Below are 18,809 nucleotides of genomic sequence, written 5' to 3'. Positions count from 1 at the left end.
GTTGAATTCCTTTTTAAATATAAACTTCCTATTGAGATACTTTGTATTATAAATTTCTTTCGATCTCACATTTTGATAAAATTTCTAACTGATGAAATTCATCCTTCTAGGTGCAACTTTTCCAACATACCTCAACAGTATCGATGTGTCATTACCATACCGAAATTTGATCGGATTGGCGCGTCTGCAAAATTAATCCGTGAAAATTGAACATTTCCGATGAAAATTCTTGACGAACTTTCCGGATAACCCCCCTCCCCCTCCACAAACTTTCCGGAACTTCCCAAAGTACTGTTAGCGAGTTTCTGAGGGGTGCCTCGTTTCTAATTCACATTATCAGTGATTATTTCATGCCTAGGATTTGGTATAATTAAGAGGCTTTCGCAGCTGAAGCGACGAGGCGTGATGTAGGACATGTCCCCACCCCCTCAGCATCATCCATGGACCCCCCCGATGGTAATCTGTTCAGCTACGCAACAAACTAATTCCCGATTGATAGCTATGCAGATCACGACGTCCGATTTCCTGGGCTTCGATATTTCCTAGCTGGCGATGCGACACGTGCTCGTTTTTCTTCTTCTTGATCAAAGGAGGTTAGTTGAGGTTAAGTTTCTTGATGTAATTTTGACAGTAAGGAGTTTGCGGATGATGTTGGTGTTTTCGCATCTAAAACTGCAGGTATATCAAAATAATGGAAATCAAAGGATACTTTTACTTGATTAGGGAAAGTGGCTGAAATTTTGTATTGTTATATAGTCCATGTCATTCCAAACAAAATATTCAATAGGCACAAGCTTTTCTATGAGCTAGTTTTGACGCCAGAAGCCCTTGAAAACTTTAATTTTTTTCTCCATTGTTAAACAATACAAAACGTTATCCTAGATGATCATCACTTTTCTGAGTAATCATGAACAGTCATTAATATGAGATAGTATTAAAAGCATTGTTGGTGTTATTACATTTGATCAATTATACGCTATGTTCCAGCTACAGAAAGGATAAGAAATATAAGGAATACGTCTATAGAACGTCCTCGATAAAATTTTCTTTTCAAATTTATTATTGTAATGTCAAGGGATTGTAAAACTTTTGGAACGGGTACAACTTTGCCTCCGCCGTTTTGCAATAGATGGCTGCAGCGGAAAGTGGTAGTCGAAATAAATAGATCGTGGATGTCATACAATAACTAATAAGCTTAGGTATTCGTAAACATAATACCATCGAAGTATTAGTCGATTTGTGTCTGCATCATAAAGTTATTCTCGTTAAATCGGGAATAACTTTATGATGCAGACATAAATCGACTAATATTTCGATGGCTCACGAGCCAAATTCTCGTCATTTGCGGAACGGTTTCAATTTTCTGCTTTAATATGAAGAAATCTGCGGCTGAGGCTCTTAGAATGCTCTGAAATACCTATTTTGAGGCCGCTATTAGTGGAAGAACTTGACGAGAGTGGTTTCAACGCTTCATTGCTTGATCAAGACTCGTGTCAAACGCAACACGAATTGGCAGGATCATTGGGAGTGACGCAACAAGCCATTACAAAACGTCTGAAAATCACGGAAATGATTCAGAAGCAAGGAAATTGGGTGCCCTATTTTCGAATAATTCAACTTTAAAAATTGTGAGTAGCTGGAACACACTGTATAATTGACTAAATGTAACAACACCAAAGAACAATGCTTTTACTAGTATCTCATATTAATGACTGTTTATATCTTGATTACTCAGAATAGTGATAATTATCCAGAATAACGTTTTGTATTGTTCAACAATGTGGAACAAATGAGAGTTTTCAAAAGCTTCTAGCGTCAAAACTAGCCAATAGAAAAACTCGTGCCTATTGAACTTTTTGTTTGGAATTATTTAGACTATTAGAATCAGATATCAAAAATTGACAGGGGGCCACTTTCTCCAATATAGTGTTCGGTATCTTTTATGCTAAAAATTGTCAGGAATACGTCAGTATTCATTGTTCTTCTCTAGAGTGCTTCATTCACTTTCAAAAGTTGTGCACAAATGAACGAGCCCTAAAAATGTTCCTGAAGCGACCCTGAATGAAATCAGCATCCCCAAAACTTCATTATCCAACCTCACCTCTAACAGGTGACCTTCACATCTAGTATACCTCAATTTCAGAAACGCCACGAAAATCATAGCTTCCGGAGACCGGCCGAATCCGGGATATTTATCAATAACTGACCTCCATCATGCATGGCAAATGCGAGTTTGTTCACATGAATTCGAATTTTCATTAGTGGAAGTTCAAAGCCGATTCCAAAACCGCAGAAATCAAAACCGATAATATAGGATTTCAGTCTGCGATATTAAATACTAACGATTTAGAAGGGAATACTGATGGATCATTGTGAAATAGTCGTAATTATCATTTAATTGGAGGATACACTATTCATTTTCGTTTAATTAACATAATAGATATCAATTTTTTTCACATCGTGGCAATAACTCAATTTTTGAGGATTATTCTGTGGTAACCCTCGGTAAAGATGAATTGTTCGTGTTGAATCTGTTTATGATTTGTAAATATAGGCGGAATAATGCGAAAATATTGAACAATTCATTAAAAAACGTCATTTAAGTATCATAAACTATTTATCTAAATACGGAAAGTGTTAATAATGTCTTCATGAATCATATCAACATCAACAGAATTATTTTTTGCAGCCATTCACTGAGGGTACCAACTATATGTATCGTAGAATTTTGAACTGTCATAGAATTGACAACCATGACAATTGTGTGGTTGATTCTAAGATGCATAGAAAACCTGGCGTGTCTACTTATACCTGTAAAACTTTCAGACAAAACGGAAGATTTTTCAGATTTATACCTACTTGATTTCGAGGGATCCCGTCTGTTTCAGATGGCGCATACAACGTTTATATTTGATATATCTCTTGATTCTCGGCTTTCGTGACCTTTGAGTATAGAACAATAATATTTTATATTCTATGCTCGTAACAATCTTCTATACTCTGTCATTATATTCCATTAATTTCATTAAAAATTTGATAGGAAGTGAATTGTAATTTATTGTGAAAGTTTGTAAAGTCTAAAATCAGTATTTCAGTTTCAAACGGCGCCAGACAGATAGCGAGAATTCGAAAATTTCTGAAGAGCGCCACCTTACAGAACTCTGTACTCTGTTAAAGCAGAACACCAAAGCAACAGGTGGATATCTCAAGAAGTCTGAAACAAAATCAAATCAGTACACACACCAGGGATTCTATACATCTTAGTTCCAACTATATGTATCATAGAATTTTGAATCGTCATGGAATCGACAACCATGACAATTGTGTGGTTATAATTCTATTGATTTGACATTTAAAATGTAAACAAAAAAGAAAGCGTGGTTATGTTTCTCATGAACACAGTCAGTATGATTCAATATCAATTATTTGGCTTCAATCAAAGTGAAAAAGTATTCGTATTATAGAGAGGCAAAATAAAAATAATTCAGAGGAAACTGGGATATTGCAATCATTATCTCTGGAACCTGTATTGAAATTCCGAATAATACAGAAGGTCTTAATTTTTTTGATTAATTTTATTTCGTCATTTGGTTTAAATAATAATCTTATTGTCATTCTTGAAGTAATTGTTTTTTCTGGACAAACGTATTGTGTTGACTTTCTGCTAGCTAAAGAGATGACACCTAACCCAACCGTTCTACAACAACGCTCTGAAATGGAGTAGGTGGTGTATATAGCAGGGAACAGTAGGTTGCCATACTGATGATTTCATCAATGGTCCCGGGATGAAACATAGCAAGTGCCACATAGAGAGAGCGGTCCGCCAAAATTGGTTGAGACCATCCTCGCCAAAGTATGGGAAATTCTAGCTTTTTCACATTAATTCAAGTTTTCATTAGTGGAAGTTCAAAGCCGATTTCAAACCGCGGGAATCAAAACCGATATCATCGGATTTCAGTCGGCGATATTAAATACGTCTGATTTGGAAGGGAATACTGATGGATTCGCAATTATCATTCAATTGGAGGATATAATACCCAATTTCGATGAATGAACATAATGGATATCAATTTTTTTACATTGAGGTAATTTCTCAGTTCTTGGAGGTTATTCTGTGATAGCACTGGCTAAATACGAGTTATTCGTGTTGAAACTACTTCCGAGTTGTAAATATGTATCAACAAAATAATGTGAATATATTGAGAAATTTATTAAATGGAGCAACTCTTGAGTAAGTATGTTATCTACCTCTGTGATCAATATCAGTGTTAGAATTCTCTATCTATGTCTGAAAAAATTGAATGAAATCTGGAACAACCAAAAAGAAGGCCCACAATAAGAGAGTATGAACTCCGCTGGTAGTTGATCTACATACTCGTTTTGCTGAACTAAATTCAGCCTACAATTTCTGAACCAATTTCCAGAATTCTCAAGATACCAAGAAAGCAGTCCAATAAAAGTACACCTCCGAATGCTCCTTTTCCGGAAGTCCAAGAACATTTTTATCGTCCCAGAGACCCACTCAAATACAGTCTGTGTCAATGACCATGTACCAGCCTTCGCACATCTCAATTTTACTGTGCTATATTAGCATTAATTGCTGTTGTGGAATGTTTACAAGTTCGAACTAAGTATATTCTGTAATCTCGATCTATGATAACATCTTTTTTACCACTGTAATGACATACACAATTTAGCATTAACTGTGATGAATTTTTGGAGTAGATAAAATCGGAGGAAAAAAAAAGAACAATTGAAATCTGAATGGAAGGATTCAATGTCAGCAAGTCAATGACGGATGTTGCCGACGAATACTGAATACACTAGACGCAAAAAATAAAGTTTTTTTCTTGAGGATATACGTGCTATGGAAATAAATGAGATTTGTTTTTTGCTAGATTGATGTGTCTATTCTGGTCAACTGATTTATTGTTGGGAGAGTGACCTTGGCAATGAAACATTAGAGAGTGCAATATTTCTTACTTACTTTACTTTATCTGTCAATGAACGTGCTAGTACGTATTTCATTTTTTTTTCAAATTAAGACTGTGAGCTTCATTGGATGTGGCTACAAAATATCCTCAATAATTATTTTGTCTTTGAATGATAAGTGATTATACTAAAGCTATCATACTCAAATATGTCACATTCCTGGCTCCATTTCCATAAACAAATAATTAGAAGTGGTATAAATAAAAACATACATAATTTCATCATAATATTAATGCCATTTTATGTATATGTTTCTAAGAAATGCAGCTGCGATGGAAAAACATAGTGACGGGGTTAGGTATTGACTCCTTGGTATCGGCTGAAATGCTCCTATACAAAGTTTTATTGAGAAGATGATTATTTTTAGCATGTGCGTTGATTGTCGGATAAAAAAAGGGCAATCAAAATCATACGAGATGATCGAGGTACTTTTCGATTTTTCAATAAGCTTTTTCGTTTTCTCTACGAAGTTGTTCCAACAAAGCGATAAATGATATTTTATTAGAAGTAGGTACTCTTATTCTATTTCTTAATGACATGTCACTTAGCAGATTGATCGAGTAATTGTAATCCATAATGATTGAACTTCGGAGCACATATTTTGAATACTAATAGACCAGGAAGTTTAGACTTCCAATCTTCATATAGAATATCAATTCCTAACTCATGCAGAATTTCATATCAAAAGCAGCATCCAGAAAATTCAAAAATGAAGTAGAAACGTGAAGTCTTCGATCTCTAAGGGTGCAATTGGTGCATGAAAAAACTAGAACCCTTCTTCTTCTGGCAGAACATCAATTTCCATTTTCAGCAATTGAGTGACTTGAAAGGCACGAAACATCAATGAAAATCTCTAGACCAAAATCCTCCCATAAAAGATGGTTCTAAAGCACTTCAATTCAAAAGATTTCTATGTATTGGACAATACCAACTACTTGATGTGAATTCGGTAGATATCATTTTTGATCTATTATTGAAAACTAAGTGAGCTCCTAATGTTTATATTATCATTTATAAAGGGTCTTCATTCCTCTGTTTCTGTTCCTTCAGTTTTTTTTTGCGACATACTTAAATAGCTAGATTTTTGAATGACTCCCTGTTATATTCCATTCACAAAACGTGCCAAACAGGTTGACTTCATTATACCTTGAGGAACGTTAATGAAAACGATTAAACTAACCAAATGTTTAGCATCACTATGTACCCAACAAGGTTACATTTTGGAAAATACCCAACGCCGGTTTCCCTACTTTCTAAATATATAGCGTTACTATTATAGTTTTTACTCACTCGAACATAGTTTTGTTTACGTTCACTCAACCACATTAAAATCCAACTTTTCACGGGACTTTGGCACAAATTGTAGAGCGTTCGTGGAATCACCTCGAGTGTTATGAACCCGTTTGGTTGTCCCCCACGGTGGATACCACTGGCTGGTGGGGTCTCCGACCATTTCACGTTGGAGTCTGATGAGTAAACCTGTACGACGATCTTCACGACGAAGTTGACAGGCCTGTTATTATCAATGTCGTGTTTGTTTATCAATTCAGATGCAGTCGTCCGAATTGGTCATCGATGATGGATAGATGATAGATGAAGTTATGCTGGAAGGTCGAGAGGATTCGTACCAGAAAATTATTACGATTGTTGTAAAGGGTGTTTTTTTAGAGCTATAGAACTTTAAATTGCAATTAAACAACGATGGATTATTCGATTGACATGAATTTTATTAATCCGCAAGATAATGTTGTGGCATTACATTTTAAATATGATTTCTGGTATATGACCGCCACGGCTGGCTCGGATGTAGTCCAATCTGGACGTCCAATATTTGATGACTTTTTCCAACATTTGTGGCCGTATATCGGCAATAACACGGCGAATGTTATCTTCCAAATCGTCAAGGGTTTATGGCTTATCCGCATAGACCAATGACTTTACATAGCCCCACAGAAAGTAATCTAGCGGTGTTAAATCACAAGATCTTGGAGGCCAATTCACAGGTCCAAAAAGTGAAATTAGGCGGTCACCAAACGTGTCTTTCAATAAATCGATTGTGTCACGAGCTGTGTGACATGTTGCTCCGTCTTGTTGGAACCACAGCTCCTGGACATCATGGTTGTTCAATTCAGGAATGAAAAAGTTAGTAATCATGGCTCTACACCGATCACCATTGACTGTAACGTTCTGGCCATCATCGTGTTTGAAGAAGTACGGACCAATGATTCCACCAGCCCATAAAGCGCACCAAACAGTCAGTTTTTCTGGATGTAACGGTGTTTCGACATACACTTGAGGATTAGCTCCACTCCAAATGCGGCAGTTTTGTTTGTTGACGTAGCCATTCAACCAGAAGTGCGCTTCATCGCTAAACAAAATAAAATGGACGTAGTGCGGGATACGTATTCCACACAGAACCATTATTTTCGAAATAAAATTGCACTAATTGCAAGCGTTGTGCAAGCTTGAGTTTATTCATGATGAATTGCCAAACCAAACTGAGAATAAATCACTTGACAGCTGTCAAATCGGATGCCATCTTGAATAGTAATGCCAACTTAAAGTTATATACCTCGAAAAAAAACACCCGTTACATTCTTTCTCTAGAAGTATATCTTGTAGGGAAAACTTTCTACCACCAAAGAACGAATGATTTACCCTACTAAAAATCCTCAATACCGTCTCGAATTTCCTGGTCCCAACTCTTCCCACAATAGGTATCGTATCGTGGAAATTATCCATTCTATTTCTTGCGGTTCGGAGTCTGCGGTCCACGAGACATATCAGGAAATCGCTCTGATGGCTTCTTTCGGGTTAAGCGATACATAAACTACCACTTCAAAGCCCAACTTCAGCTGGATGCGAGAAGAGAGCTGTGCTATCCGAAAAGGGAAGGCTTTTACCTCAAATTGGAACTCTACAACGTGGTGACAACTTTTTTTTTTCTCGCCATGTGAAAATGGGGTGGCTTTCCACGCCTCAGACAGCTGGCGTTTCGCTGAATTGACCAGATAACAGTGGCGGATTAGGGGATGGGAGATATATGGATGTCTTGCAGGAGGCGGTGTGGAATTTTTGTAGATTTGGGGGTATTTGGACGTGTTTGAACAACTTTTGGTGTGGTAGGGATTAATTGATGTATTGTATTTTTTCCGGACCCGTTAAGTATCAATGAATATCATACCTTTCGCATCCCAGAATACTGATGCTATAACCTTGCCAGCAGACTGCTGTGTTTTTCCTCGCTTTGGAATCGGTTCATCGTGTGCAGTCCACTCAGCTGACTGTCGATTGGATTCCGGAGTGAAATGACGGAGCCATGTTTCCTCCATTGTCACATATCGACGCAAAAATTCAGGTTTATTGCACTCAAACAACTTCAAACACTGCTCAGAATCATTAACACGCTGTTGCTTTTGATCGATTGTGAGCTCACGAGGCACGCATTTTGCACACAGCTTTCTCATGTACAGGGTGGGCAAATTTCGATGTTTTAGCACTACAACTTTTAAACCAGAGGTGATAGACAAAATCTGATACCCACTTCTCGATCTCTTTTTCTGAGAAACTAACAAGGGTAGTATTCATTTTTGGCCACCTTCTTTTGTTTTCGAGTTTTAAGCGAAAATTGGAAAAATGGCGATATCGAAAAACATTCATATCTCCGTTGATATTGATGATAGAGCTCTGAAATTTGAACATTATACAGGCACTTTTTTACGTAGAATCCAGTGGCGTACTCGTCTTTTCAAAAGGGTTTTCAATTACAAAGCTATGACCCAAAGTTATGTTTTTTTAAACGGGAACACTATATTTCTGTGACATTTTTTGAAAGCTTAATTTTTCCTGATTTCAAAAATCTATAACATCGTATAGTTTGTATCAATATAAATAATGGAAAATGGTCAAAAACTTTTCTCACCTAAGTGTCTCAATATTTCTATGGTTTCAAATGTTGATGAGCACAGAAAAATTTAGCATTGTATCATTGCCACAGTCTCCTTCTATTAGTTTCTTCATTTCTATGCTTTTTACTCAATTTCTCACAGAATAATGGACTGCTATCATAGAGATTCGAGCTTCGACTGTCAAATCATCAATTTATATCATTTGAAATCAAATCAGCGCTACGAGTATCATTGTTTCGAAATACTTGTATATTTTTTTATTTCAAAATGAATTATGGAAATAACGAAAAGTTCAATATGCTCGAATGTTACATTAGGTGCAATTATAATGAGGATGCAGCATCACAAGACTATTTGAATAGTTTTCCAGAAAGAAGTCAACCGCACAAGTCAATATTTGAACGACTGAAAAACAATTTGATTGAACATGGAAGTTTCACAAAAAAAAGACCAAAGAAGTATAATATACATGACGAAGAAAATAGTGTATTAAGTGTAATCGGTACTGTATCCGCAAACCCTAATATTTCGAGTCGTCAAATAGAAGAAAAAACTGGTATAGCTAGAAAGCGAGCTCTGGATATTTAAAAAAAAAATAAATTTCGACTCTATTCCTATAGGGAACAACCATCTCTACGGCCTAGGGATCCTGCCTGCCGATTAGAATATTGCCATTGGTATTTAGAAAAACTAGAAGAAGACCTGTCGTTTTTTGAAAAAATTAAATGGTCGGATGAAGTGCACATAAGTAGCGCTGGGAAATGAACAGGCACAATGAACATTACTGGTCAGACATTAATTCGCTTATTACTTTAGATGTTTCTCATCAGGGTAGATTTGGATTTGATGTTTGGTGTGCAATTTTAAAAAAATAAAATAAAAAAATCGTGTGTTGACCTATTGCATTTACGATGTATATTTAATCTCTTGTTATGAGAAGCTATATTTTTCTGTGCTCATCAACATTTTAAACCATAGAAATATTGAGACACTTAGGTGAGAAAAGTTTTTGACCATTTTCCATTATTTATATTGATTCAAACTATACGATGTTATATATTTTTGAAATCAGGAAAAATTAAGCTTTCAAAAAATGTCACAGAAATATAGTGTTCCCATTTAAAAAAACATAACTTTGGGTCATAGCTTCGTAAATAAAAACCCTTTTGAAAAGACGAGTACGCCACTGGATTCTACGTAAAAAAGTGCCTGTATAATGTTCAAATTTCAGAGCTCTATCATCAATATCAACGGAGATATGAATGTTTTTCGATATCGCCATTTTTCCAATTCTCGCTTATAACTCGAAAACAAAAGAAGGTGGCCAAAAATGAATACTACCCTTGATAGTTTCTCAGAAAAAGAGATCGAGAAGTGGGTATCAGATTTTGTCTATCACCTCTGGTTTAAAAGTTGTAGTGCTAAAACATCGAAATTTGCCCACCCTGTACAAATATTCGTGAATGATAAGATGTTCACGTTCAGAAGATATTTTCACAATGTCTGCTATCTCGATCAACTTCACTTTACGGTCATTCAAAATTATTTTGTGAACTTTTTGATTTTTTTGTGACAGCCTCTTTTGGACGTTCACTACGTTCGCTGTCTTCAGTGCTCATTTCACCACATTTAAACTTAGCAACCAATCAATGATGATTGATTTTCCTGGTGCAGACCCCGGAAACTCTTCATCAAGCCAAGCTTCAATTGTATTTTTTCTTCAAAAAGCAATATTTCATCAGCACACGGAATTTTTTTTCCATCCTTTTTCAATCAACAAAAGTAGCTACACTCACAACGCAATATTTCACAAACTAATGGTGGGACTGCTGTCAAATTTTGACACGTATCGTTTGAAGGTTGTTACTAACTAAAAATCATATGGATTTAATACTAGCACCACTATCTGTGTATTAGATCGGGGACTTTTCAATTGGCGTAATAGAACGCCTTTTATATCTATTTTTGTATATTTATAATTATTCGCAGCTTCGTTCTGTTTCTTTTATGCAGAGTGAAACTAGTGTCGTTTTGAAACAAATGTGATTATTTTTCAATACCTTTAATTTAGTATCTGCTCAAGAAATATGGAACTTATTCACTAATGAATGATCATTAATAGTAATGAAAATATGCCTTAATTTCCCAGTTATAGAAAATTAAAAAAGAAAAAATAACGGTATCAAAGACATAAAAGAAATGATATAAGTGAATAAAGTGAATACAAGTAAAACATAAAATACAATAAAAAACCAAAAGAATCTCGTGCTATAAATTAGGCACGAATAAAGAAAAGGCAATATTCTTCGAATCAAACAACAAAACATACACAAAATTAGATTAACTATATAATTATCGTAATATTAATTTTCATTTTATAGAACCTCATTCACCCTGAATATTATATCATTCGAAAAAATGTATCATTATAACTATCATGGAGTTCAAATTATAGGGTTAGGACCATTGAAATTTGGCAACCCTATAATTTGAACCTAATGTTTATTCAAGGACGTAAAAGAGCAGCGAATCCATTAAACATCACAACTAGCAGGTATATAATTTTAACGGGTTTTACAATAAGAATGATACAATTCAGAATGGTTTTAATAAAGACACTGTATATTTTTTGACAATTCTTATGTCATTTGTGTTGAGTAAGTTATGACATTAAATCATGAAAAGAAACACGCTTCAATTACGTGTAGAAAATATTAAATTTTCTTATTCAGATCAGCGTTCATTTGTTTGTAAATACTGGCAGAAATTTATTAGGATGACATTATTCAGTTGATCGACTCACTATTGATTGTATTGTAGAAAAATTTGAAAGTGAATTTTCTTTACACGATGCAAGAGTATCAAGTACTTCCTCCATAAATTTTTCTTAGTATTCAGAAATGTGCACTGATTTTGAAGCTCCATGGTTAAATAGCAAAAACTACTAAACAGAATTGACAAAAAAAAATACACATTAACACCTTTTCAAATTGCATCAGTCCTATTGGAAAACCCTATATCTGACATCCTAACTGAAACAACATCAATGATTTGCTAAACCAATAGGTACTTCTTTACTTATTTTCAGTGCGTGACACCATTTTCAGCAGGTGAATCACAGTTCTTCCAATCCGGATATTCCGCTTTCAATAAAATTCCAATTCAAAGAGAACCAACCACCAGCTAGATCACACATTCATCTGGTCGGTTCTTTGATGGAAACTCACAATGGAAGGATGAATCAGATGAATGAATGGCTTTATTGTTTCCTTATGATTGTTATCCCTTAGATACTCGTGGAATTTACATAATCGGCACAGAGTTCCTAGAAAATATGCAAATCTCCGGTTTGAATCCTGATTTGCAATTTATGAAAGGATTGATTGAATACCCGGCAGGAGAGAACCATTGTGTTTCTTTGATAAGTGCTGATAAATGAACCTTCGTTCAGGTCATAGCTATCTTGTAGGATGATGATGAATTCTTGGAAACTCACCTCGATTCCCAAGAAGATGAAAAAATAGCAAAAAAAAAGAAAGGTTCAAGATATCAAGTGGAAGAGAAAATTTACTTCTATAATCAAGATCAGTCGAAATTAAAATATATTAATCTTTGAGTGAATAAATATATGATACGGCACTCAATAAGTGCCAAGCCTAAAGCACATGTAGCACCGCCAGTGTCACACCATTTTTTTTCCACTAATATTTCAGTTTTCTTTTTCAATTATTTTTGATTATTTTCATTCTCTTTAGATCTAGTCTTCGTTAGTTGAGTTCCTATGATAATTTTTTACATTTAGAAATAATAAACTCAATCGACTGAGAAAGTTGTCTGAATTGAAATTTTGAAAGAATCTGCTTCATAAATGCTCAACAATACTTCAGAATTTATTCTATCCATTGTACTAGGTGGAATGCGGAAAAGATTTCACAGACTACAATGAGCATCACCTGAAAATTCATGAGAGTAATCAATATTCAAAAATTCTTGTATTTAACAGTCTGAAGTTGGATGATGAAGTACTCATTGATCTTTTATAAACAAGAATTATCATATTATATTACATCATATCAGTAGGTAGGGTGATATCTTCTACCACTTTATTCAAAACCAGATTGAAATTCATTGTAACATGTAATCTATTTTAATTTTTGCATTGCAAATTGATTTTCGTCAAGCGCTTTCTGTCGAAGCGCTAAAAATTTGCATTTTTCTTTCAATAACATTTTTAGAGAAACACTGACTTGACTTTCGATTGTTCATTGCGCTCTTAGAGACCACAGAATTCAATGAATTTTGTAATGTCGTTGTTGTCAGTTTCTGTTGGACCACACTGTATAATGGATACATTTAGAGTGGTAAGCGAGAAAGAGAATTATGCTTCAGGTAGAGTTCAACCTATTTTTAATAATCGCAAAATGTGACATAATTCTAAACATACAAAAATAAATATAAAGGGAGATCTATATGTGTCTAATAATACATTCAATACAAGTGTGTTTTTTTATGTAAATTGGTTTTGAGCGTGAATTTATCTACAAAGTGTACCTATATAAAAAACCAGTAAGAATAAATTCTGACGTAACCTTCGGTCTAGCAACCACTAAACAAGACTTACCATCTTGGTAACAGATACCAAAAGTAAGTTACACAGAAAGCTAGATCGTGCAAAAAATTAATTTAGTCTCATTCCGACTATAAGTTCGGAAAACTTTTGTGTGCGTGTCTGAGGAAAGCGGAAACAAACCGGAAATTCAACAAGTTCCGATTGATACGAGCCGTTTGTTAAGGGCTTGTTTACAGGGTTTTCTCTGAGGGAATACTAGTTTTTTTTTGGCGAGGAAAAGTTGGGGTTATAAGCGCACTTTTATATGGACTGGAAATCACGCTTGCCGGTGTTCTTCGAATTTATGTTTTCCTCCCCAGCCTTCTCCGATAGAAAATACTGACGGTTATCTAATTTTCTCGGAGCAGTTGTTTGGCTTTCGATATAGAGAGAAATCTTGTTATTTCTAGCTCTCTTTCGGGCGTTAGTTTATAGCGAATCTGAAGGATATTAACCTCGAGGTCGTAAGACTTGGCAGAGGTCAATTCACTGAAATTTCAACAAAAATGTCTTATGACATAAGTGTTATTCATCATCATATACTGCAAAAAAGTTAAATATAAAATAAGCCATACTGTTCATGTCAATCGAATAATCCATCGTTGTTTTATTGCAATTTAAAGTTCTATAGCTCTGAAAAAAACACCCTTTTTGTGATCAGGTCCTATTTTTATAGATGTCTCTTTTCAAAGGTTAGAAGGAAAATTATTCATTGATATGAGAAATTATGAAAATGAGTAAATCATGCAAAAACGCTAAAAGCATCAGAACTAACGATCGAAGTCAATTATTTTCTTGGAAACAAGTTGATACTAATATACTTATTCCGAGAGCATGTTCCCCAGAGATATACCCTGTTATGAGGATCATTTTTCGAAACTGCATGTATCCAATATAGATAAGCCTCAAATAGTGTTTCGAAGAGCAATTTGTGTCACGGATATGGTTTGATGCATGTGCTCCCAATTTATAGATTGTGTTTCGATGAGGCAAATTTATATTCCGGGAATTTGTCCGATAATTTGGGTTCAAGGAACCCCAAATAGGTGATCTTTCTACGTGAATGAAATTCTTTGAATTATGTCTTAGAATAACCGCTGAAATTAGTCGACTTATAAATTTAGACACGATAAATTTCATCCCATTCACTCAAAATTGATTACAACATAATTGTCTTTCTTGTAAATTTAATAATTCCCAAAAAGCTCAAATTCATATGGAACCATTCACATCCAAACCCGAACACCCATAATACATTTCAAAAGGTCTAGTAGAAAGCGAGATATAGAAAAACAGAGCACATATACTGCATTTCAATTGAATCAGTTGAGAATTGAAGATTTAAGAAAATTTACGGACACATGAACAGACAGATTCTCGAAATTAGAAATGTATTTTGCCAGCGAAAATTGTGAGATCAAGCAGTTCTTATTCGATAGTTGTGAATAATATTCTTATTGGTTATGCTTCCAAAGTTTCAAAGTCAAATCGGTAATAAAAAAATACTTGTGTAATGTGTATTAGTAATTACAAAACTATATAATATTAATTATGATTTATGTATTGGTTAATTGCTATATTAAAGATATTGTGAAACAATGTGATATTAAACTTCAAAATTTGGTGATTAAGATAAAAAATAGCAATAAAATTCACGATAGAGTGGATGACGAATCTATCACAATTACCAAACAAAAAAACAAAAAATCAAAGCCACCCGATCATTTTCAAACCGACATAACCTTCCACACAAAGGGACTTTTATTCCCCAAAAACGCTAGTTAGTCAGAACGAATTCTGGTGTAAAAAAAAATCGTTCAATTCCAAACTTTCCAATTCGGAACAATCGGTTCGAATGACAGGACTAGAATTGATTAATTCCTGCAGGAGTTACTCTGGGAGCAACAGGTCCGGAAAACAATTACCGGTGAAACGTTTGACATCATTTTCGCGCCTCGTATAAAAAAGTTCGTGACCCTCGCTCCAGTGTTGTCGAATCGATTCCGAATCAATGGGTTTTAAGGAAATTTGTACGTATAGCAAATTATGATGAAACAGGATGGAATGTGTATCTCTATATTGAATGAATTTACTGAGCAGTTAGTGTGGATGGAAAAAACACTATATGTGTGTTTGTCCGTGATAATCTCCGAAACTGCTAAATAGATTTTCTTGATTTTAACCCGGATGGGAGCAGCTGAACTTGGAACAATATTTAGGCTTCGTTTCATTGAAATCGAAAATACGTTTCATGGTTCCGAGTAAACATAATAATATTAACTTTTTTCTTCTTATTATTTGAAAAAAAATGCATTCAATATATCTGAAATTAGGATGAATTCGCCAAATATTGGAATGAATGTTCAAGCAAAATTTCGTAAGAATCGCAATATTGAGATTATGGAGAAAATTTTTCCATGAAATTTTGATATCTGAGTTTGATGAAATTTCATCATGAACATGGTTCATCACTGAAAATTCAGCTATCAAGCTTTTCCGAGTGGATAACCCTTCTAACTCCCAGAATATATTTAGGAGAAAATATTGATTTGTATTCCTAATTTCTATTATTTCCTGGGAAATTCCAAAATACAACAAAATAAAAGGACACAATTTTCTTCGAGATCCCGAGTTCTAGGCAAGAAAATCGAGCATTTATATAAAAATAGTTAATTCCAAAAAAAAAAATCAACTTCGACCATAGAGTAATAAACATAGATAGAGGGAGTATACGCAATTTTTACATGTCCCCATCATGGTTAGATTACGACGATTACGTTGTCGAATTAGGATATATTTTCAAATCCACAATTTTACTATATCCGTATGAATGTATATTATATTGAATAAAATATATTTATTTGAGTGTTCCCCGAATAAATATGCTAATTTGAATATTTGGAATCCAATATTTTTCCTAATTGTCGAATTTATAATGAGCAGAATATTTATTATTTTCTGTATCTATCTGCTGAAATCCAAGGTTTGGCAACTTTTGCTCTCCTAGTGTCATCGGTTGTTTCACGTCGTTTGGCGCGCTTGTTCTGAATTTCTGATATATTTAGGTATTTTTTCAATACATTTTGAATTAATATGAAACGTTGATCATTAAGTGCGTTCATTGAGGAGAAACTCGCGAAATGAATGAAATATCGTATCACTGGTATGTTTTCATATCCACGCGCTTCATGTCAAATTTGTTCATGTTGGGGACAAAATTCACTTACTGAAAATGACATATGCTCCCCCTATCTATGGTTAATACTCTAAGACTTCGTCCAAGATAGGAAAGTAATAAATGACATTTTGTTGATTACACGATATAACACTTCCATCGAGTAATTAACTTCTGAAGTTTTAACTTGTGTTCAGAAGGCTTATTTGTTATGTTGTTTTCATAATTGAGAATTAATTGTTCGCATGATTCATCCCAAGCATTTCCTTCGTTCAACAAAAAGTTCAAACGCATAAAAACCTAATCCCATTTTTCATTTTTCTGTCAGACATCGAAATGAAGCCATCATCAAGGAAATCCTTGTTATCCTAGATCGTGATCACTCATAGCTTTTGTTTTGATGTTTCCAATAATTAGAATATTTTCGTGAGTAATTTAGTCAAATCGACGTTCTAATGCAGTTTTGAAACGATGCGCTCTCCTTGACATTTCTGACGACTGCCATTCATTAGTGCCTACCTTCTAGTGATATTCGATAGCAGAAGTGACTGCATTTACACCACACAATAGGATTTTATGGATCATTTGTCCTTATTGCTTCAATTTTGCCTATTTGATCTTGGTAATGGAAGCGAATGAGATGTTTATTGAGTTGTATACCGATAGTGAAATAAAAATCAGAAAAGGATTGTATTGACAGTTTAATGTTTATATTAGGATACCAAAGAAGAGGTGTACATGATTAGAATTTAAATGAATTAGATCCATTCAAGAATTTCCCTAGTATTAACTAAGACGTTTGAAATAATGCACTCCTGTGTTTTCGATTATATAGAGATTTTCTGATAAACATCCTGTTCATTTTTGGTCGAAACCGCAGTATTATGTGAATATTATGTGAATGAATATTATGTAAACTATAAAAATTTCAGGAGGAATTTTTTCATTTCTGAAGGTTTATTATTATAAATAATGAACCAGAATGAAATGGATATTCCATTTCGATGTTATCGTGTATGTTTTTCGTACAGGTACATGCAATTATTGATCCTGATTGTTCATCAATATCGAAGCAATACATCGTGATGTTACAATAGTTAATTGCCACGTATATATATTGCATCGAACCAAACGATTATACTGTTCAAATTCAAGGTTCAATCTATTCTCTTCCGGTTTAACACAAACAATCGTCATTTTCGTTTTGAAACCCGGATGAACCCAACGAAACGTTATTTATGAAACAACGCTAAAATTAAATTAGACTTTACAATTGTGAGCTCACTACAAGAAATTCCCTCCTTCTTTGACACCGTTTTTCCCGTCTTTTAGGAAGATGAAAGGTTCTGGCATTATGTTTCTAGTTTCTACAATCTTATTATCATCTTCCCATTAACACTTAGAAACGTTCGATTCTTGCATTATTAAATTGCAATGTGTATGAAATAACGGTTCCCCATCCAAATACTGGCCCAATTCAACACTGCTTAGCTTTAAAAATCCGAAAATAATATATTGTTCTATCAGGAATAAAAATATGACATTTTGTGGAGAGACTTAAGATGCATAGAAAACCTGGTGTTTCTACTTATGCCTGTAAAATTTTCAGACAAAACGGGAAAGCGAAAAAAACTTTTTTTTTGGAAACGGCATTCAATCCTAGAACTGAGACAACAACTGAGACTTGGTGTAAGGAGCTTAGCGTGTTATTTTATGATGCTAGTATTGTTGTTTATTTTATGATGTTAGAATTGTTGGTTATTTTATCTAGATAAGGAGTTCTGCTCAAACAATCCTCCTGAAATTCTGCATGAACATTTGAGTCAGTATTTTAAAGGGTGTTCTCTTTATAGCTATAGAACTTTAAATTGCAATAAAACAACGATGGATTATTCGATTGACATGAATTTTATTTTTCCGCAAGATAATCTTGTGGCATTACATTTTAAATATGATTTCTGGCATATGACCGCCACGGCTGGCTCGGATGTAGTCGAATCTGGACGTCCAATTTTCGATTACTTTTTCCAACATTTGTGGCCGTATATCGACAATAACACGGCGAATGTTGTCTTCCAAATGGTCAAGGGTTTGTGACTTAATCGCATAGACCAATGATTTTACA

General features: G+C 34.4%; 2 protein-coding genes across 3 annotated transcripts in view; one reads left to right on the top strand and one right to left on the bottom strand.

Moving 5' to 3' along the window:
* Positions 1–6,441, bottom strand: part of LOC123676116 (DNA-directed RNA polymerase II subunit RPB1) — a 43,038-nt gene extending 36,597 nt beyond the window's left edge. The window contains exon 1 of the mRNA XM_045611829.1: positions 6,283–6,441. Coding sequence (XP_045467785.1) covers positions 6,283–6,290 — 8 coding nt within the window. The 5' untranslated portion in view covers positions 6,291–6,441. The remainder of the gene's footprint in view (positions 1–6,282) is intronic.
* The window catches only part of LOC123676121, a 91,077-nt gene that overhangs the window by 56,996 nt on the left and 15,272 nt on the right, over positions 1–18,809 (top strand). The window lies entirely within an intron of this gene.

This window comes from Harmonia axyridis, chromosome 3 (assembly GCF_914767665.1).
Source record: "Harmonia axyridis chromosome 3, icHarAxyr1.1, whole genome shotgun sequence".
Taxonomy (NCBI): Eukaryota; Metazoa; Arthropoda; class Insecta; order Coleoptera; family Coccinellidae; genus Harmonia; species Harmonia axyridis.
The sequence above is the reverse complement of the archived record's forward strand: the minus strand, read 5'-3'. Positions and strand labels throughout refer to the sequence as shown.